Below are 21,996 nucleotides of genomic sequence, written 5' to 3' on the forward strand. Positions count from 1 at the left end.
TATAGTTAGGTAGAATATATGTAAATTGAGAGTAGGAAAGTTAAAGGAACAATGGTGTTATTTATTTTCCACATGTTTGTTGAACAAATTTGAGGAATTAAGATCAGATGTGTGGTTATGGAGTAGATGATCTTAAGAACAAGGGGAATAATCAGCTTCATGTTGAAATGGGGAATTAGAGTAGTAGTCTTTAGATAGTATCATTCTGTTTTCCTGTTGTATGGCACAGACATAAAGGGAATAAAGTTTTATTTTCTTACTGCGACTGTGTGCCTTGTTACATCAAATCTTGGTTCCTCAGTACATAGAGAGGTAGTAAATTAGTTGTTACCATTTGTCCATCTTACTCTTATTTTTTTAAATTAAGATTTGATTGTAATAAGTGTTTGTATCTTGACCAGGTAGACAATCCTGGAGGTAGAGAGATGGGCAGAAATGGAAGCGGTTCGTATGTGAGATGATTAGTCCTGAGCTTATAGAACAAATTAAAAACTGAATAAATGAACTTTTTTGAGAGACAGAAAGTTAATGGAGTTAAAATTGGAATAACCGGTTCATAGTAAAAGGTAAATGTTTAAGTTACATGTAGGTATTTAAAACCTCTAGTAGTATGTTTTTCAACTACCAGTAATAATGTTCTGATTGCTATTTGTATTCTAATCTCACCTTTTTCCTCTTAGGTGGTATCATGGAAAACTTGACAGAACTATAGCAGAAGAGCGCCTCAGGCAGGCAGGGAAGTCCGGCAGCTACCTTATAAGAGAGAGTGATCGCAGGCCAGGCTCCTTTGTACTTTCATTCCTTAGCCACACAAATGTTGTCAATCATTTTAGGTAAGTCTTTATTTCTCTTGGGAGACTGTATAATACAGTGATTTTTCTGTAGTGTTCTTAAATATACCTGCTTTAATAAAAGTGAATGATTCGGCAATATTTAAATGATGGGAAAGTGATTTGTTTTCAGTTAAGTGATTGAAACGGATGATTATAGAGTAGATATTATTGAATGCTTGCATTTTTTGTTTAAAAACAGATTACTGGGCATTACTATGCTAATCTCAAATATAATTATCACTTTTAAAGTATAAAGAATTATAAAGAAACTTTGGCAAAGCAGAAATAAAGGACAATATATTTTTAAATACAGAGTAACCACATTGAGGAAACAGTATTTAAAGAGTCAAGGTGTGTGCCCTTTAATTTATTTTACTTCATTGTTCTGAAATTCTTTGTAATCATTCATGTCAGTTAAAGGTATACAGATTTTTAAGCACAGCTATCAAAGTCTGTGTAAATATATGTACCTATATTGTCTTTAATTTCATTTTTATGGCAGACATTGGGAAAAAAGTCATATAGTGCCTATACCATTAACTGATAAAATGGTTGTATACCCTTGACTTTTAGATTTTATTTATTTATTTATTTATTTATTTATTTATAAGTTTATTTATGAGAGACAGTGACAGCATGAACAGGGGAAGAACAGAGAGAAAGAGAGTGAGAGAGAGAGGAGTAGAGAGAGAATCCCAAGCAGGCTCTGGGCTGTTAGTGCACAGCCCAACTCTAGGCTTGATCTCACAAATTGACTGAGTGAGCCACCCAGGTGCCCCAATTTTTAGATTTTAAAATGAGTTTTCAAAGTACTTTATACCACATGTAGAATGTGAAATTATTATAATAATTCTCTATAAATAAATGTAAATAGTTCTCTATAAATATTTGAAGAGTATATAAAGCTACTTTTAGCCAGAGAAAATTTATTAAAATTGCTATTCAGTCTTAAATATGAAAGGTGAGCAGAGGTATCTATAGTTAGATTTATATTTATTGCAGTAAATTATGTAATGGGTTTATAAGTCAGATAAATATTTTGTATCAAGTATATACATATATGTTTTTAGAAGAAATAACCTCAAGTAAATTTGCATTGGTGAAAATATGAATAAGTGATACTTTAAAACAGGATGTAGATAAAAGAGTATGAGATTTAGAGATTTAGAATTTCTAAATTTAGAAATTGGTCTCCACATTGGCTCTAAAGATTTTTTTTATACTGTATTTTTTTTTTCCTGTACAAATAGGATTATTGCTATGTGTGGCGATTACTACATTGGTGGAAGACGTTTTTCTTCACTGTCAGACCTAATAGGTTATTACAGTCATGTTTCCTGTTTGCTTAAAGGAGAAAAATTGCTTTATCCAGTTGCACCACCAGAGGCAAGTAAAACTTGAATAAAATATTTTTCAAAAATTTATTACTTCACTTTACTAATGAGGTTAGCTCTTGTTCAGTTTTTTATGGTGTTTATTATAATTCAAGAAATACCATATTAAATTTTAATTCTGTTGTATTAGCAAAACTGCCACCTTCTTTAAAAAAATAAAATAATTTTTCTGTAATTTTGTCTTTACGTTTCTAAATTTTTTTTTTTTTTTAATAATACTGTATGGTGATAGCTTAACAAATATTTTTAAAGGAGTGAGGAGGAATCACTGATTGTATAGGGCTAATCCTGAAGTTGCCGTAAGATTCTGAAATGCCTTCTACCTCACTAGAAAAAGGTTAATTTGTATTTTCCGTGTAGTTCATTTAAAATTAAATGGTTACTCCTATTACTTGATACAAACATTGGCTATACAGTTAAAAGAATTTCTAAAAAAGCAGCAACAGAAACAAGACCAGCATTTCTAGGCTTTAGGTATTTATAGCCTGAGTAAAAAATAGTTTGACTGATCCTGTGGTGTTCATAATGTGGATTTTTGTTGGTTTTAACTTTATGTGGACATAACCTGATTTGACTTTGACATGAAGAGATTATTTATCTATTATAAATCTTTTTTTTTTTTTTATGATTTCTAGCCAGTAGAAGATAGAAGGCGTGTTCGAGCCATTCTACCTTACACAAAAGTTCCAGACACTGATGAAATAAGGTATTTTATAATGTATTCTCATTTATAGGCATTTGAAACAGGCATTTGACACACTTTGAAAACATTGCTGTTGGACTAGGAAGGTTTTGGAATTTGAGGAGATAGCATTGTAGCAGGATGAAGGTACCTTTAATATTGAGTTCATTGTTCCTGTACTCTTGTGTTTGGCTTATTTGTTCAGAATATGGATTTGGATCAGAGTGGCCACAGTGAAGATGACAGAAATAATTCAGCTTTTATTAGACTATCTCTGACAAAGTAAGGATAATTGTTATATTCTGTACTCTCCTTTAATTTTTATTACTACATGGCATTTATATCTTAACTGTAATTTGTACTTAAATGATGACCAAACTTCTATTTTACATGATGGGTGAATAGTTTAAGTGTGGCATAGAACTACAGAACGTGATAATCTTTAGAAATTATTTTTATAGGGGCGCCTGGGTGGCGCAGTCGGTTAAGCGTCCGACTTCAGCCAGGTCACGATCTCGCGGTCCGTGAGTTCGAGCCCCGCGTCAGGCTCTGGGCTGATGGCTCAGAGCCTGGAGCCTGTTTCCGATTCTGTGTCTCCCTCTCTCTCTGCCCCTCCCCCGTTCATGCTCTGTCTCTCTCTGTCCCAAAAATAAACGTTGAAAAAAAAAAATTAAAAAAAAAAAAAGAAATTATTTTTATATAATTTGATTTATATATAATTTGTTTTATTATTTTTACATAAACTGATTTGTTATATAATTTGATACTTATCAAATTATCAGTGTCTTTCTGTAAGCTGTTTAACTTTACAATAGAAAATTTATTTCTTGCTGGCAAAATGTTTACTGATTCTGAGTATACAGCTTCTCACTGAAATCAACAGCAGCATTTAAAATACAGCGATAACTTCGGGGCATAGTGAAATTTCTAAAAATAGGATAATTTAAAAAAGATTCAAGTATCTGGAATTTCAAAATAAGGATTCCATTTTTATATGATTGTCCACAAAATAACTTCTCATTTAGTTTTTATTGGCGTACCTTTATTTGTGATCTAAGCAGGAAAAGCAAATGAAAGAAAACGAAGGAAGGAAATGTATACAATAATGAAGAACAATGGTGAACTACAAATTCAGGAAGTTTGGATAACTTGTAAATTCCCAGTGAATCATCTAAAACAGCAGTGCTCAAAGTGTGATCCATGTAACTTCGAGGATCCTTGAGATCCCTTTAGAGGGTTCACGAGAACCAAACTGCTTTCTTAATAAGACTAAGATAAAATATACCCTTTCCACTGTGACATACATGTACACTGATGGTACAAGAGCAACGAGCAGAGCAGTAAATCTATTAGGACCTTAGGACAGATTAAGGCAGGGGCACCACAGTGTATGGTGTTCTTCACTGCCACACACTTAGAGGTAAACATTATCAGCCAGTGTCCTCTAAGGTTTTTCTTGGTGCAACTACAAAATGTATTTTATTAAATCTCAACCCTTTTAATATTCTGTATGATGACTATCTTTTTAATCTTCTCTGTGATGAAAACTGGTGTGATGAAATGGGAAGTATGCACAAAGTGCCTTGGCTGCATGAGTGGAGCATTGAGTTGAGAGCTGAGGTAGCTTCTGCTTTTGTGTATACCACATATACTTAATAGAATGACTGACAGGCAAACTATGGTTATTCAGACTAGAGGATTTGACTTTTCTTTTCTTTTCTTTCTTTCTTTCTTTTTTTTTTTTTTTTTTTTTTTTTTTTTTTTGGTAAAGTGATTGTTTTATGTTACTTCAGGGGAAATAACTGGCAGTATTTATTGCCAATGACAAAATTTGAGCTTGGAATAAAAAAATGAGGATTTTAGAAACCCTGTATCTGCCATCAGGAGTTTGACAGCTTCCTAAATATAAATAGTTCATGATTTTTCTGATGAGATTGGTGGTGATACTAAAGAATGTGATGTTTTGATTGTGTAAAATGTATTTATGTCTGAAAGGTCTACATAGCTCAGTGAACCAATATTTTCTAAATGAACAATGCACGCTGTTAAAGAATTCTGCCTAGGTAAAGATCCATTCAGAGTGCAAGATGGACAAATACATTTTAATGGAATGGGATACAGAAAGTTCTTGCTGCAGTTTTAGAGTCCACATTACAACTAGCCTTCAAGTACCACTTGCTGAGCTTTTGCTGTTACATCATAGAATATCTATAATTATGCAATCTCAAAGGCTATTAAAGTACCCCTTTCATGACTACATATTTTTTGTGAGGCCAGATTTTTCTTCATATACTTCGGATAAAAAAAACATAAAGCAACAGATTGAATGTAGAAATAGGAGAACCGAGTAGTTTTCAGTTGAAACAGATGTTGAGATTTGCAAAAATGTGAAATAATACTGTCACTAACTTGTAAAAATATAATTTTTCATATTCTTTATGTTATATATAATGGGGTGTATTTTTTTTAAGAATTAGTAAATACCTTAAAACATTTGTATTTTAAATCTAATATGATAAATCTAAATGGGTAGAATTTATTTAAATCAAAGCCTTTTAGGTTGTCAGTTTTTAAGAGTATATAGGGCTCCTAAGAGAACCTCAAAACTGAGAACTACTGATCTAGGAAGATGAAAATTTAAACAAAAATTAGAATGTGCACCCCAAGATCAAGAGCTGCGTGCTCCACCAACTGAGCCAGCCAGGTGCCCCTAAGTCTTTTAAAATTTGTATATATCTGTGAAGTTTTTTGTTTTGTCTTGTTTTTAGGTAAAAACATATGAAGAGTAATGAGATTTAATAAGGCGTTTTAACCTTTTTTGAGGAAGAATGCAAAATAATACATAAAGAATCTTGTGATTGTATTGTTTGTGCTAGTAAGCTTTTTATTTTAATTTTTTTTTCATTTTTGCACCATAGTGTTCTAGCAACAACAAAAGTCAAAATTAAAAATATAAATTCTCTTATGGTTACTTTTGACCAAGAAATGTAACTTGTCACTTCTCCTTTCTCTTTTACTTCTTGTCCATATGTATTCCTTTTTTTACTCATAATTAATATTTTTTTAATGTAGTTGTTTAGGAGGTTGGTTTTAGAAAGGAATAACATATTTGGCTAAGAGGTAATGTCTGCTGTCTGCTGCTCATCAGTGAGTTAAATATTGGTCACTGTTAACAAGGATTGTAGTGTCAAGATAGAATGCAGTGTATGTCATGCTCATTCACACAGCGATCACCCAAAGTATTGTGTACAAGTTTTCTTTTCTTGAATTTGTATAAGAAACAGGCTTGAGATATTCCGGAGAAAAACGGTTTTCAGAAGTATGAGAAAAGATTTACTTAAGGGAAGTTTGGTTTCTGAAAATTAAGATTGAAAGGAAAATTGATTTAAAAAAATATTTGACAGACATGGATATAGATGTAGGGTTAATGGTAGCAGCCAATCAATCTTGAAACCTTAAATGTTCACAGGCATTCATTCAGGCTTAAAAGGACACTTAAGTGAATTACTGATGTTGATAGATGGCATCAGTATAAAACTAACTTACTCCTCCTGTGATTTGGTGGAGGTTGCAAACATCTAGATTCCAAGGAAAAGAAACTAGTTTGTGTGTTTCCCTCTACTCAGAAATTTGTAACAGAAAAAACATTCATACATTTTCAAATGCTTTACTACCACTTTCAAACAAAAAGAATGGTATGTAGTATCATGGGTATCTAAGTAAATTAAATAAATCTTAACGTTCTTTATGAGAAAAATATTAATTCTCATAAACATATGCTGATTAGACTAATGGTGCTTATTCAAAATAAAGTTTTTCCAAAGTAACTGTGTCTTGTTTATGTGTAATGAATTAACTATATTATGATTTTATATCTAAACCATATCTGAAAGATAATTACACAGAAGCTTAAATTTTTAAGTCAGTTTTCTTGGGAGTTACACCCTAAAGCTTGTAATGCATATATAATTATTGTTTACAAACATTCCAACTTGAATGTAATAATAATCCATTGGTGCAGATACCATTTACACGTGATGAAATTAAGATTCAGATTGTTAAGTGGCTTCAAAGTTTTACATTTAGGTAATGCCAGAAACAGGACAAAAATCCAGAGTATTTGACTTTAATTTCTTGCATTTTCCAATATCATAGTATCTCTTGTATTACGTGATTAGTCATTTTTCCCTGTTTAAAACTTTAATTCAATTTTAATAACTTCATAATTGTCACTTTCAGTTTCCTAAAAGGAGATATGTTTATTGTTCATAATGAATTAGAAGATGGATGGATGTGGGTTACAAATCTAAGAACAGATGAACAGGGCCTTATCGTTGAAGACTTAGTGGAAGAGGTGGTAAGTTTTGTTCTTTTCTTCTCACTCTCAGAATTGTCAGTGTTTTGTACATTTTTGGAACTTGTCCATAATCATGGAAATTAGTTGTGAAACATTTTTTTTAATGAGAAACTTAATTCCTAAGTACAAGGAATTTTTCATTAAAATGTATTTACTGTGATAAATGTTATTTTTTGTAAAGACCATAATTAGGCTAGCATGTTTTAATCTTTAACTGCCAATTTTCAGAAAGTTTTTATGAGTTTCTAAGAATAAAGAACATTAACATTTGTGCTTATTTGTATCTCTTTTTGTCGTCTTGGTGGTTTTTCTCTTAAGTGACATTATGTCACTGATCATGGAAATCTCATTCAAATAGTTGTCCATGTTTGCTTTCAAATTCTTCATCTCCCAAATATATGTATAACTTTCTAGTAACTTTGGAAAAGCTTAGTTATATTACACATACATTATCACATGTTTCTACATTTTCATTGTCACCACATAATATAGTATTAGAAATCTTATCACTATAAATAATTGTGCATTTCTTAATAGCAGGTCTGCATTCAAACAGTATTTGCATTTCGGAGATAGTATTCAGTATCACTGAATCATATCCAAAATATTACAGTTTTGGAATTCACCCTTCCTTTTTGGATTTGGTTAGGGTGATGGAATGGTTTCCTTTTATCTTTCATAACCTTCAGAGCTACTGTTTTTAAAATATGTCATGAACCTGGTAATATTCTGAAACCTGTGCTTTGATTATTGTTGCAGGAAGACAGCAGGGAGAATATTTGTCTTTGTTATTCTTTTGACTAATAGAACTTGATATGTAAAAGTAAAACATACTGACGAAAAGTGGAGGGAGGTTGAGGAAATGGTATGATAAATTCCATACACATAGTTACTTAATAGAGGAGCTGGCATTAGAACTTCGAATTCCTAGGTTACTATTTGGAATTTTACAGTAGGAAGGGATATTTATTCCATATAGGCCAGAAGTGTTCAAACTGAAGAATCTCACTGGTTTTATTTATGAAATTTCTTAGTTAAAATTTTTTATGTTGGATTTTTTTTTCTCCTTGCTATAACCCCTTTTCCCCCATTTTTGTGATTATTTGAAGGATTTATAGTATAGTTTAACTTTTCTTTAGCTCTTGAATTCTGGGTCAAATCCAACTAGGTAAACTTAAAGAAGAATAAGTGTAAGTTATCCAAGGAGTACAGAAAAAAAAAAAAAAAGCTCAATTTAAGGTAAAGAGACATGACCTCATGTCAATAAAAGGAAAAAAATAAAAACAATTTAATAACTCAGTATGAACAAAAAATGTGATGTGGCTGCTAAAAAGGAATATAGTCATACTTTGAATCAATAGTGGAATAGTTTCAAGTTAGAATTATAAATAGGTTTCACACTAATATGTATAATAAGTTTTCATAATGGTCTTCATTGGAGCATAGTGATTCCTTGTAGGTTGAAAAGCCATTTAGAGATTGTCTAGATTTCAGACATTACTTTGGTGGTTGGATTTAAGGATTTTCCCGCTCTGAACTTCTAATTACTGTTCTCCAAGCACATTTATACTTTTATGCCTTAAAATCTAGAATGTAAGCTCTGTGAGAATTTTTGTCTCTAATTCAGTGATGTATTCCCATAGCAGAATAGTGTCTAGTATTAGTAAACATTCAGCAAATGTTTCTTGAATGAATATCTCTTTGCCTATACTTTTTCCTCTTCCTTGACACTCTTGCCCTGCTACACCACTAACTTGTAAAATTTGATTCATTTTTATCAATTCAGCCCAGATGTTGCCCCTTTTTTCACAGAGGTTTTATGCCTATCTTAGTCTAAATTGTTTTCTCTTGTGTTTTTATAGCACCTTGTTAATTCTGTATTTTACTACACTGTATAAAATTAATTTATGGTGTAAACCAGTTCTATAGAGTTGAACTCCTTTTGGGCAATGATAATACATTTTGTTTTTGTGGGGGTTTTTTTGTTTGTTTTTTAGCATACTGCTTTCATATAGTAGGCATTCAGTGAGTGTGTGGTTTTACTTTGGGTAGGTATTTGATGAGTGAGGAAAAATTGAGGGAAGTAAATCCATGGACAGATAGACTATTTTTCTACTCTTTCCTTCATTATTCAGTGAAGACTTGGTGCCAGATACCCAGTTTTGCTGGGTCCTAGAGGTACACCTCAAAAATATTCAGTGCATCCTATATGAACAGCATTGTGCTAGTGATTATGGTGGTGGTAGGTGTTAAAGAATAGGTAAGAGGTTACGATGCATGTAGCCACTATACCGGAATGAATAAATAACACCAGTGTATCTTAAATAATAGGAATGCCAAATAGGTAAGGTTAAAAAGATGATAAAAGAAGGATGTCTTTTTGATTTAAAGTAAAAGTTTATATTTATGTTCTAGGGACTCATTGTTTCACTGAGGAGGTAGTATTTGAAGAAGATCCTACCTAGATAGTAGGAAACAGGTAGGAAACAGTGAGTGAAAAAGACATCCTAGGTTAAAAAGAATCAGCTAGGTGGTAGGAGAATGTGGATTAGCAAATAGGTAGTTATGTGTGACCATGGTATAGATAGCTTAAGAGAGTTGGTAGTATGAGACAGGAAATGTAGACTTGAGTTCTATGATAAAGGATTTTGGTTTTATAAAAGGAATTTTTAGGAAGTAGAGCAGTATTAAAGGTTTGGTTTTTACATTTTGTTTGTTTGTTTGTTTGTTTTTTGTTTGGTGTACCTTAGTGCAGGACAAAGTTGCAGTTGAAACTGAAGAATCCAGATTGGAGTGGTGAGATCGTGGGGTGAGACAGGGCACAGAGGTAATTAAATTAGTTCGGCTTTGGTAACTGTCGAAGAAAAGAGAGAACAAGGGCCTGGATTAGAGTAACCACAACAAGTAAGGGAGAGAGTCTTAGAAAGACATTTCTTGAACTGATACCTCTTTTCTTGTATAAGTAAATATTAGGGACAGGGTAGAGATGTGTTTGAAGATATGATTTTTATTAACTTTAATGAAAATAGATGTAATAGTTAAAACTGTATAAAATACTGTCTTAATATCTTATCCTTTAGGGCCGGGAAGAAGATCCACATGAAGGCAAAATGTGAGTTTGTGTTAATTTTTAAAAGGAAAAAGAAACTATGTTGTAAACCTACTAATTGGAAAACTTAGGCCAAAATTTATTTTAAAAGAAAATTGCTACTTTGGGGGCTGACTTAAGAATGGTTTTTATTTGGCTCGAGAACTGGTATGTTAAAATTTTCTTTAGGATCTATGGGTAGTTTTATTTTTAAATAACGATGGTGCCTTTTACTATATAGAACTCTTCTATCACCAAACTAAAGGCTTTTCTATAAACAACATTAATAACATCATGAATGTCATGATTCATAGTATTTTTGTTTCCTTACTGATTTATTTATAGCATTTCTTGTTTTTGTAACCACATCTTTTGGGTATTTTATGTTTCAGTTTTTTTCAGTTTGTTTTGTGTGAGAGAGAACTTTTCAGCAAGATCATGACTCTTTACCGTATTTATTAAGATTCTACAAGGCCTTTTTTTTTCATAATCTTTTCAGGCTGATTTTAGGTATCTTGTAAGGGCTAATTCAAAGACCAGGTATTACTGTACTTAATATTTGCCACAGTCATCTCTCGTATTTCAGAAGTTATTAGCTGTTAACAATAACCTCCTATGGGAAATTTACTCTGATTTTGTTATTGTCCTTGGAGATCTATTTTAGTGTTTTGCTCATCCCTCATTTACTTTGCATAAAAATTTTCTTTTAAAGACGTTAACTCTTGATCCCAATTCTGTCTTACTCATGATTTTAATTAAGACCGTTCATCTTTTGATCTCTTTTCAGTGGAACACTTTTTTTCCTTACCATCCTGTCAGTGTTGATGAATGCAATTTAAAGGTTGCCTCTCAAGTGTTTGCTTATTCTCTTTTCTAACCATTAGAATACAAAAACAGTAAGCTGAATTCTCCACTTTCAGTAAACCTCACTTAGTTCCTGACGCTTCCTTCAAGTAGAACATATGAAATGTTTTCTGAATCTATTTTCCTTGTTGTTTGTGTAGGTGCAAAATAGCCTCCATGAGTGAGATGGTACATTGTTGACTGTATTTGTGTGAAGTCTTCCCTCTACCTGTATCACATTACAAATTCTAATTAGTGTTTGGGGGAGGCATACTGATAATGTAAGCAAATGGAATGGGTCAGGTATAAATATTCTTATTTTTCCCAAATTAAAATAATGCTGATCTTTCTTATTTTCCTTCTATGATGAAGATTGAGGTACATGGAACTGGCTCCCTACAGTACAAACAACAGTGCAAAGTATGGTGATACATGGCAGTTAACATTCTCTCTTTGTATTAGAGAGTGGGAAGCCAAAAACTAGTAATATTTCCCTGCAGTAAGTTGACTGCTGTAATTGATGTGTGCAAAAACGGGAGTCCAGTGTTGCGAGATCTTCGTGATTTTCAAGATACAGTTGAAATCTGTATTTTTAGGGGCGCCTGGGTGGCGCAGTCGGTTAAGCGTCCGACTTCAGCCAGGTCACGATCTCGCAGTCCGTGAGTTCGAGCCCCGCGTCAGGCTCTGGGCTGATGGCTCAGAGCCTGGAGCCTGTTTCCGATTCTGTGTCTCCCTCTCTCTCTGCCCCTCCCCCGTTCATGCTCTGTCTCTCTCTGTCCCAAAAATAAATAAACGTTGAAAAAAAAAAAAAAAGAAATCTGTATTTTTATCCCTATTTAAAATAATACCATAGATATATTTTTAAAAGAAAAGAAAAAAAATGTTGGTCACATGCCACTAAATATTTAAAGCTTCATCCAGTTTTCTCACAGCATAAAGTATAAATCCCACTTTTGCTGGGAATGTTTTTTAGTTAGTACATCTCTGAACTTTGTAATTATCTACTCATTTGGTATTTAGTGTAAGCTAAATTTGCGCTGTTGACTTATTTTATGTATTTCTCAGCTCCCTCTAATTTCTTAAGGTGGAGACTGGCAGTGAAGCAACCTCAGTAGCATCCATGAGTGCTCTTTGAGACTAAACAAATGTAACTTGAACTGTGTTTCTTTCTGGCTCCCTTTTAACAATGATATAGACATCAAGTCCTGATAATTTTGTTTTCTAAAATATTTCTTTTTTTTTTTGAACATTTATTATTGAGAGACAGAGAGAGACAGAGCATGAGCAGGGGAGGGACCGAGGGACCAAGGGACGGGGAGACAAAGAATCCAAAGCAGGCTCCAGGCTCTGAGCTGTCAGCACAGAGCCCGACATGGGGCTCAAACTCACAAACTGCGAGATGATGACCTGAGCTGAAGTCAGACGCTTAACCGACAGAGCCACCCAGGTGCCCCTAGAATATTTCTTGAATGTGTGTCTTCTTCTCAATCTTAAGCAACCATACTCTAGTTCAGGCCCTTTTCTTTATTTTTTTTTTTAATTAAAAAAATTAATTGACGATAGATGACACACAGTGTTACATTAGTTGCAGGTGTACAGCAAAGTGATTGAACAATTCTGTACATGATGCCCTGTGCCCCCCAGGTGTAGCTACCATCTGTCACCATACATCATTATTACAGCATCCTTGACTATATTCATTATGGTATGCCTTTTGTTCCTGTGACTTACTCATTCCAAACTAGAGGCCTGTATCCCCCACTCCTCTTTATTCCTTTTGCCCATCCTCCACTCTGGCAACCATCCGTTGGTTCTCTGTATTTATAGGTCTGTTCTTCTAATTTCTTAACAGGACTTGATGTAGCAGTAACCTCCAAGTTGGTTTTCTTTGATGCTTTCAGTCTCTTTAAATCCTTTCTTCCAGTAGCAAGCATAATCTTCCTAAAACCCATATCTGACTGCATCACTTTTGCACTTAAAAGCATTACCTTATTCTCTGTCATATTTACCTTAGCAGAGCCTGAAACGATCCTCTCATCTGACTATTGTGTCCTTTACTAGTCATATCTCTTTTATGTTTATATTCTACTCTCCAGCTTGTCGATCTTCAAATGTGTAAAACTGTTGTTCACCTTAGTCTAAGCTACTTTCTAGGTCAGAATACCACTGCATTATGTTTGGTTAATTTCTATTCTTACTTAATGACTTAACTCACTTATCACTTCCCAAGAAGTCTTCCTTTATCTTCTCCCTCACATGTTCCATAGAGATGGTGCCCTCCTCTTTTATTCCAAAAATGCCCTCTGTGCATTTCTATCACTGCACTTTATTATATTTTTGACATTGTTTTTGTAGTTATACAGTATTTGTGTTGCTTTTTCTTATTGGAATGGGAACTTTGTAAGAACAGGGACTCCTCTTTCTATCATTAGTGTAAACCATGTGTTTGAAATATGTACATTTTACATATAGGTAATAAATGTCTGAATGAGGAAACTCAGATCTACTTCTTTCACAAAATCATTATTGCCGATTTGTTCTCTAAACCCCGTTTGGTGCTCCTCACTTGGAATTCCCTTGTTTTTCTTTATTCTTGCTATAAAAATATAGGAATAGCCTTTGAGGGTATCTACTCATCTCTCCCCCAGAATATAAAAACCCTGTTCTAGCATTTGTAGGAAATGGTCATTTAGATTATACTTGAATGCAGTATGGAACATTACTACCTTTTAAGGAAGCCTGGATTGCTCCACTTGTTGTGTACTTGCTGTATAGTATTCATAATTTGCATTGAGTTAATGAGTTAATGGTGGGAATAATGTTAAAGAGGGAATTTAAAAGTTTAACATTTCATTCATGTGAAAAGGTAAATATTCAGTTATATTTTGATAAGTAATAGTATGGGTAATTTAAAACAATGTTATCAGCTTCTAAATCTGTAACACTGGGCTTTAGAGCACTTACATGTTTTAGACTTGTAGTATTTTTATTTTCCAGCTATTTTTGGGTATATATCTTTTTTACTGAAATAACACTATACTTATTCATATATATAATTAGCATGCTCAGAAGTAATTTTTAATGTGCCTTTCCAGAATGTATTAAATACAGCACAGTGCTCTGAACACATTCATTCAGTGAAACAACGCTGAATTTATTAACATACATAATATACAATGAGCTTTTTTTTATGTAGAGGAATTTCTAATTTTTATTAAGAAATTTTTAATTGGAGTATAATTAAATCCAATGTTAAATTTGTTTCAGGTGTACAATATAAATAATTATTCAATGGTTCTATATATTACTCAGTGTTCATTGGGATAAGTGTACTTTTAATCCCCCCTATCTGTTTCCCCCATCCCCATGCCTTCCTCCCTCTGGCAACCACCAGTTTGTTCTTTGTATTTAAGAGTGTTTTTTGTTTATCTTTCTTTGTTTGTTCATTTTGTTTCTTAAATTCCAGACATGAGTTGAATCGTATATTTGTCTTTCTCCGTCTGACTGACTTCTATCCATGTTGATACAGATGGCAAAAATCTCTTTCTTTTTTATGGCTGATATTCCATTGTATGTATATACCACATTTTTATCCATTCATCTATCCTTGGGCACTTGGGTTGCTTCCATATTTTGGCTACTGTAAATTACATGACATTAACCATAGGAGTGGATATATCTGTCTTCTTTGGAAACATGTCTACTCAGGTTCTCTGCCCTCCCCTCCCCCCCACTTTTTTTTTTTTTTTATTGAGAAACAGAGAATGAGACTGAGAGTATGAACAGGGGAGGGGAGAGAGAGAGAGAGGGAAAGAGAGACTCTTAAGCTGGGCATGGAGCCTGACTCAGGGCTCCATCTCATGACCCTGAGATGATGACTTGAGCCAAAATTGAGAATCCGTTCCTTAGCCGACTGAAGCATCCAGGTGCCTCTCTGCCCATTTTTTTAATTGAAATACTTATTTTTCTAGAGTTGAGTTTTAGAAGTTCTTTATATATTTTGGATATTAATCCCTTATCAAACACATCATTTGCAAATTCAGTAGGTTTTCACTGTGCAGACACTTTTAATTTTGATGTAGTCTCAATAGTTTACTTTTGCTTCCTTTGCCTGAGGAGACCTATCTAGAAAAATATTTCTATGGCTGATGTCAAAGAAATTACTGCCTGTGTTTTCTTTTAGGAGGTTTATGTTTTCAGGTCCCCCTTTATGTCTCTAATCCATTTGGAGTTCATTTTTGTGTATGGTATAAGAGAGTAACCCAGTTTTCATTCTTTTGCATGTACGTGTCCAGTTTTTTCAACACCGTTTATTGAAGAGACTGTTTTTCTCCCCCAGCATATATTGTTGACTCCTTTGCCCTAGATTAATTGACCACATAATTGTGAGTTTATTTCTGGGCTCTCTTTTCTGTTCCATTGATCTATTGGGTCTGGGTTTTTGTTTTTTGTTTTTTGTGTACTATTTTTTGCCAGTACCATACTGTTTTGATTACTACAGCTTTGTAGTATATCTTTATATCTGGGATTATGATACCTCCAGTTTTGTTCTTCTTTTTCAAGATGGCTTTGGCTCTTGGGGGTCTTTTGTGGTTCCATGCAAATTTTAAGATTATTTGTTATAGTTTTGTGAAAAATGCTGTTGGTATTTTGATATGGATTGCCTTGAATCTATAGTTTGCTTTGGATAGTATGGACCTTTTAACAGTGTTCTTCCAAGTCATGAGTATGGAATATCTTTCCATTTGTTTGTGTCATCTTCAGTTTATCAGTGTTTTATAGTTTTTAGGGTACAGGTCTTTCATTTCCTTTAAGCTTATTCCTAAGTATTTTATTATTTCAGGTGCAGTTGTAAATGGGATTGTTTTCTTTTTTTTAATATGAAATTTATTGTCAAATTGGTTTCCATACATCACCCAGTGCTCATTCCAGCATATGCCCTCCTCAGTGCCCATCACCCACTTTCTCCTCCCTTCCATCCCCCCATCAACCCTCAGTTTATTCTCAGTTAACTAAGAGTCGTTTATGGTTTGCCTCCCTCCCTCTCTTTTTCCCCCCTCCCCCTCCCCCACGGTCTTCTGTTAAGTTTCTCAGGAGCCGCATAAGAGTGAAAACATACGGTATCTTTCTCTGTATGACTTAATTCACTCAGCATAACACTCTCCAGTTCCATCCACATTGTTACAAAAGGCTATATTTTGTTCTTTCTCCTTGCCAAGTAGTATTCCATTGTATATATAAACCACAATTTCTTTATCCATTCATCAGTTGATGGACATTTAGGCTCTTTCCATCATTTGGCTATTGTTGAAAGTGCTGCTGTAAACATTGGGGTACAAGTGCCCCTATGCATTTGTACTCCTGTATCCCTTGGGTAAATTCCTAGCAGTGCTATTGCTGGGTCATAGGGTAGATCTATTTTTAATTTTTTGAGGAATCTCCACACTGTTTTCCAGAGCAGCTTCACCATTTTGCAGGGTTATTCGTATACAGTATCATGTCATCTGCAAATAGTGAAAGTTTTAATTCTTCTTTACCTGTTTGATGCCTTTTACTTCTTTTTCTTGTCTGATTGCTTCAACTAAGACTTACAGTAGTCTGTCGAATTAAATTGGTGAGAGAGGACCTTGTCTTGTTCCCGAATTTAAGGGAAAAGGTCTTAGTTTTTCATCATTAAGTATGATGTTACCTGTGGGTTTTTCATATATGGCCTTTGTTATGTTGAAGTATGTTCCCTCTTAAACCTAGTTTGTTGAGAGTTTTTATCAAGAATGGATGTTGTACTCTGTGAAATGCTTTTTTCTGCATTTGTTGAGATGATCATATGGTTTTTATCATTTCTTTTGTTAATGTGATGTATCACGTTGATGGATTTGCAAATATTGAACCACACTTGCATCCCTGGAATAAATCCTGCTTGATTGTGGTGAATCATTTTTTTTTAATGTGTTGAATTCGGTTTGCTGGTATTTTGTTGAGGATTTTTACATGTGTTACTCAGATTTTTTTTTTTTTTTGTAGTGTCTTTGGTTTTGGTATCAGAGTAATTAATGTTGGTCTTGAAGAACGAATTTGGAAGTTTTTCTTCCTCTTCTATTTTTTGCAATAGTTTGAGAACAATAGGTGTTAACTTTTCTTTAAATGTTTGGTAGATAGATGGCACCTGTGAAAGTCATCTGTGAAGTCATCTGGTCCTGGACTTTTGTTTTTTGTGAATTTTTGCTTATTGAGTTTGTCTCATTGCTATTAACCAATCTATTCAAATTTTCTGTTTCTTCATGATTCAGTTTTGGAATAATATTTGTTTCCAGGAGTTTATTCATTTCTTCTAGATTGTCCAGTTTATTTTACAGTGTTTAGTATTTATGTGATGTTGGTTGTTACTTCTCATTCTTCATTTCTGATTATATTTCCTTCAGTTCTCTTTTTCTCCTTTATGAGTCTATCTAAAGGTTTAATATAATTTGCATATATTTTCTAAGAACCAGCTCTTGGTTTCATTGATCTTTTTCTGTTGCTTGTTTTGTTTTTGTTTCTGTTTCTTTTATTTCTACTCAAATCTTTATTATTTCCTTCTTTATTTTGACTTTGGGCCTTGTTCTTCTTTGCTAGCTCCTTTAGGTCTTAGGGTTAGATTGTTTATTTGAGATTTTTCTTATTTCTTGAAGTAGGCCTGTATTGTTATAAAGTTCCCTCTTAGAACATTTTTTGCTGCATCCCAAAGATTTTGGACTGTTTTGATTTTCATTTGTCTCATGTATTTTTTGATTTCCTCTTTGATTTCTTGGTTGACCCATTCATTGTTCAGTGTAGCATGTTATTTAGTCTATATGTATTTATGTTATTTGGAGATTTTTTTCTCATGATTGATTTCTAGTTTCATAACATTGTGGAAAGATAAGATGCATGATATTATTTCAGCCTTTTTGCATTTCATTCTTTTTGAATGTCTTGAATTTTTTTTGTGGGCTAATGTGATTTACCCTGGGAAGTGTTATGCAGTGTCCTGTATGTATCTGTTAGGTCCATCCAGTCTAATGTCCAATGTGTCATTCAAAACCACTCTTTTCTTGTTGGTTTTCTGTCTGGATGATCTATCCACTGATATAAGTGGGATGTTTAAGTCTTCTACTGTTACTGTATTACTGTCAGTTTCTTCCTTTAAATCTTAATAGAGTTAATAGCACTATGTATTTAGGTGCCTCCATGTTGGGTCCATAGATATTTATGAGTGTTATATCCTCTCATTAGATCATTCCTTTTATTATTTTATTATGTCCTTCTTTGTCTCTTGTTCACAGTCTTTGTTTTAAAAGTCTATTTTGTCTGATAAAAGTATTGCTACCCCAGCTTTCTTTTCACTTCCATTTGCCTGGTAAATGTTTTTCATCCCTTCACTTTCAATCTGCATGTGTCTTTAGGTCTGAAATGAGTCTCTTGTAGGCAGCATTTAGATGGTTCTTGATTTTTTGTTTTAGTCTTCTAGTATTTTTACTTTCCAATTTGTTTTTTAAGCTACCGTCAAAAATAATAGTAGATTCTAAGAATTAATGACAAAGTAATAGAGGTATGATCTAGGGTTGTCAGCTTGGCTTTACAGGTGCTAATCAACAAGATAGATAATAGATCTTCAGGTAAATGAAAGGAGATTTTAAGAAATTTAATTACTAATAATTTTTAAAACCAGATGTGTCATTTTATTTTAAGGTAAAATTTAAATACTTTAGTTATATGCAGTGGATCTTGACTATAATGCCATTTATAATAATTTCTAAATGCTTATTTTAAGTATACAGAAACTAAAATACTCTAGCCATCTAATTTGTTATGCTATCAGCTCAAACAGAATTAGGAATGCTAAGACATTCTTTTACTTCAGGTCTTGATGCTGGTATCCAGTCTTTGTCATGGCTCAGCCTTATTTTCTGACTTTAAGGAAAGTATTAACTAGTCAGGTCTATTTTCTTTCAAGAGAGAACCTATCACCTATTGTAGGGGAAGTTCATTTTGAGAGTAATGTGAGGAAAATTCACTGAGTAATTTTTTTTCTGGAGAAATCTGTAGTGGGCTCTACCTGTACCATCCCTCCTAATACAAAGAAAAGAGAACACTAGCTATGATGTAAGCATATAACAGTTTGTCATTCTCAGAATTAAAATCATTGCTGTTTTTGTATTGTTAACTAATAAGGAAATTATAGTTCATACTAGTCCCTGATTTTTCTATATTTTGTTGAAAGTATGTGTGTTTAACAAAGTGTAGTAACATAAATGTAGAAGGAATAAGATAATTTGATAATTTGTATTTGTATTTATTTCATTATTGCACCTTGAATTAAACTTGTGTTTAATTTTGATTGTATAACAGCAAAAAGGACTTTAGATTCACATATTTAATTTGTTCTCCTTTTAAGATGGTTCCATGGGAAAATTTCCAAACAAGAAGCTTATAACTTATTAATGACAGGTAATTGTATATTCACTTGCCTTTTCTAATATCTTTATTAAAAAAGTAAAAGAGAAAACCAACAATTTATCATCTGTTTTGCCTTTAGCACTAATTTGATATTTATACATACTGTAATTTCTTGCCCACCACAGAGAAACTGGTGTACTTGTTATCTGGTATTTTTTAGTTGAATACATATATGCAGTATAAAATTCAGTGACATGTGTTTCTTTCTGTCTGAGTTCCCAATTTCTTCACTAGAAGCAGCACCAGATGAGAGGTTTTTTTCTGTATTTTTGTAAGTTTTAAGTGTCTGTATGTATCTCCCTTCTTCACTTCTGCATGCACCCCTAAACATGCCCCTTCCACACACATTCACAGGAATGTGCAACACAGTTTTTTCATGTTAGAATCTATTTTGGGTGATCATTCCATATCTGCTTATATAAGTTTTCATTATTCTTTTGAATGGCCGTAAGCTTCTGTTAGATAATTATGGTTTTTATATCTATAGAGGAATATTGTGTAGTTTTTATTTTTTTGCTCTAGCAGATGTTCTTGCATTTATCTTTGTACACTTGTGGAATTACAGAACTGTGCCTTATTTAAAATATATTAATTTCAACCTTTCCTAAAACTCTGGTTATAGAGGTATGTAAAGTAAAAATTGACTTATATTGTGGGTTTATCATTTAAATTAGAAACAATCCTGTCATCATTTATCCTAACATTTAAGGGGCGCCTGGGTGGCGCAGTCGGTTAAGCATCCGACTTCAGCCAGGTCACGATCTCGCAGTCCGTGAGTTCGAGCCCCGCGTCAGGCTCTGGGCTGATGGCTCAGAGCCTGGAGCCTGTTTCCGATTCTATGTCTCCCTCTCTCTCTCTGCCCCTCCCCCGTTCATTCTCTGTCTCTCTCTGTCCCAAAAAAAATAAATAAACGTTGAAAAAAAAAATGTAATAAAAAAAAAAAAAGTATCCTAACATTTAATACTGAATTAATTTAACTACAAAATATCTCTTTAGTAAAGATATTTAGTAAAGTGTGGTTACACTTTATAAGGATTTGAGACCAGTTTAAGCCACAATCTACAGTTGAGAAATATTAGTTCTTTAAAAACAACCAGTGTTTGATAGTTTCTGTATATAGTGATTATTAAAGGTGTTATCTGAATTATTGTTTTGAATTACAGGAATTGCAGCTTAATATAATTAATTCTTGGCTCTTTTGAAAGAGTCAAGACAGTTTCAGAGGTGTTTGATTTTCTTGTGAGGATGTAGGTTAAGCAGGTTAAAAATAAACATGATGATGCTGCATGGTAGTAATAGACACCAGACCCTCAACCAACATGACATGCTATCAGCCTTGAGAGTGGAACCAAAATATTTATTTTAATGAATGTACTGAATTTTGAATATAAGTTTATATTTTTGAACTTGCACCATCAAGGATTTGAAGCACTCATTCTTGTTTTAGGCATTTCAACTTGAAAAGGAGCTAAACTTAATTTCTATACGTTACTTTTTATTTCCTTTGGGTCATGTGCTCTTTTAAGAATCTGGTGATATTTTCCTCTGAAAAGTGCACCTAAGCACTTGCATGCATAATTTTGCATGAATTCCTATTCTTTGTATTGAACATGAAATTACTTGGTAGTAAGTGTCTTGGCTAGATGATTGGAGCTGTCGATAATTTACATGAAAATTACATCTCATATTCTAAGTGTTTATTGTGTTTTCCTAAAAGCAATCAAGTTCTGATGTTTCCTGTTTGATTAGTACTTAAGACAAAGAGAAAACTAAGCATTTTAGTTTTAAGAGTCACTGCCTATCAAAGATATCAAAAAGACTTCCCTAAAATTAGTGAGAAAATCTTAAAATATGATAATTTATTTTTATGTGACTTTTCAGGTTCTTACCTATTAAATGAAATGTAGTGTACATGTACTGATTTTGATGAGGTGTACACATATTCCATTTTCTTTTATTTTTTTTATTTTTTTTTTTTAATTTTTTTTTTCAACGTTTATTTAGTTTTGGGACAGAGAGAGACAGAGAATGAACGGGGGAGGGGCAGAGAGAGAGGGAGACACAGAATCGGAAACAGGCTCCAGGCTCTGAGCCATCAGCCCAGAGCCTGATGCGGGGCTTGAACTCACGGACCGTGAGATCGTGACCTGGCTGAAGTCGGACGCTTAACCGACTGCGCCACCCAGGCGCCCCCACATATTCCATTTTTAATCAACCTTTATAAGCTTTGGCACTATTTTATTACAGTTATTACTTTTTATTTTTTTAAGTGTTTGTTTATTTTGGAGAGAATGAGTGGGGCAGGGGCAGAGAGAGGAAGAGAA

At 33.4% G+C, this 21,996-nt stretch overlaps 1 protein-coding gene across 1 annotated transcript in view; it reads left to right on the forward strand.

Annotated features, from left to right (window-relative positions):
* The window catches only part of RASA1 (RAS p21 protein activator 1), a 117,692-nt gene that overhangs the window by 54,293 nt on the left and 41,403 nt on the right, over positions 1-21,996 (forward strand). The window contains 6 exon segments of the mRNA XM_043593261.1: positions 681-833; positions 2,084-2,219; positions 2,863-2,933; positions 7,149-7,266; positions 10,347-10,378; positions 19,611-19,663. Coding sequence (XP_043449196.1) covers positions 681-833; positions 2,084-2,219; positions 2,863-2,933; positions 7,149-7,266; positions 10,347-10,378; positions 19,611-19,663 — 563 coding nt within the window.

The sequence above is a fragment of the Prionailurus bengalensis genome, chromosome A1 (genome assembly GCF_016509475.1).
Source record: "Prionailurus bengalensis isolate Pbe53 chromosome A1, Fcat_Pben_1.1_paternal_pri, whole genome shotgun sequence".
Classification (NCBI taxonomy): domain Eukaryota; kingdom Metazoa; phylum Chordata; class Mammalia; order Carnivora; family Felidae; genus Prionailurus; species Prionailurus bengalensis.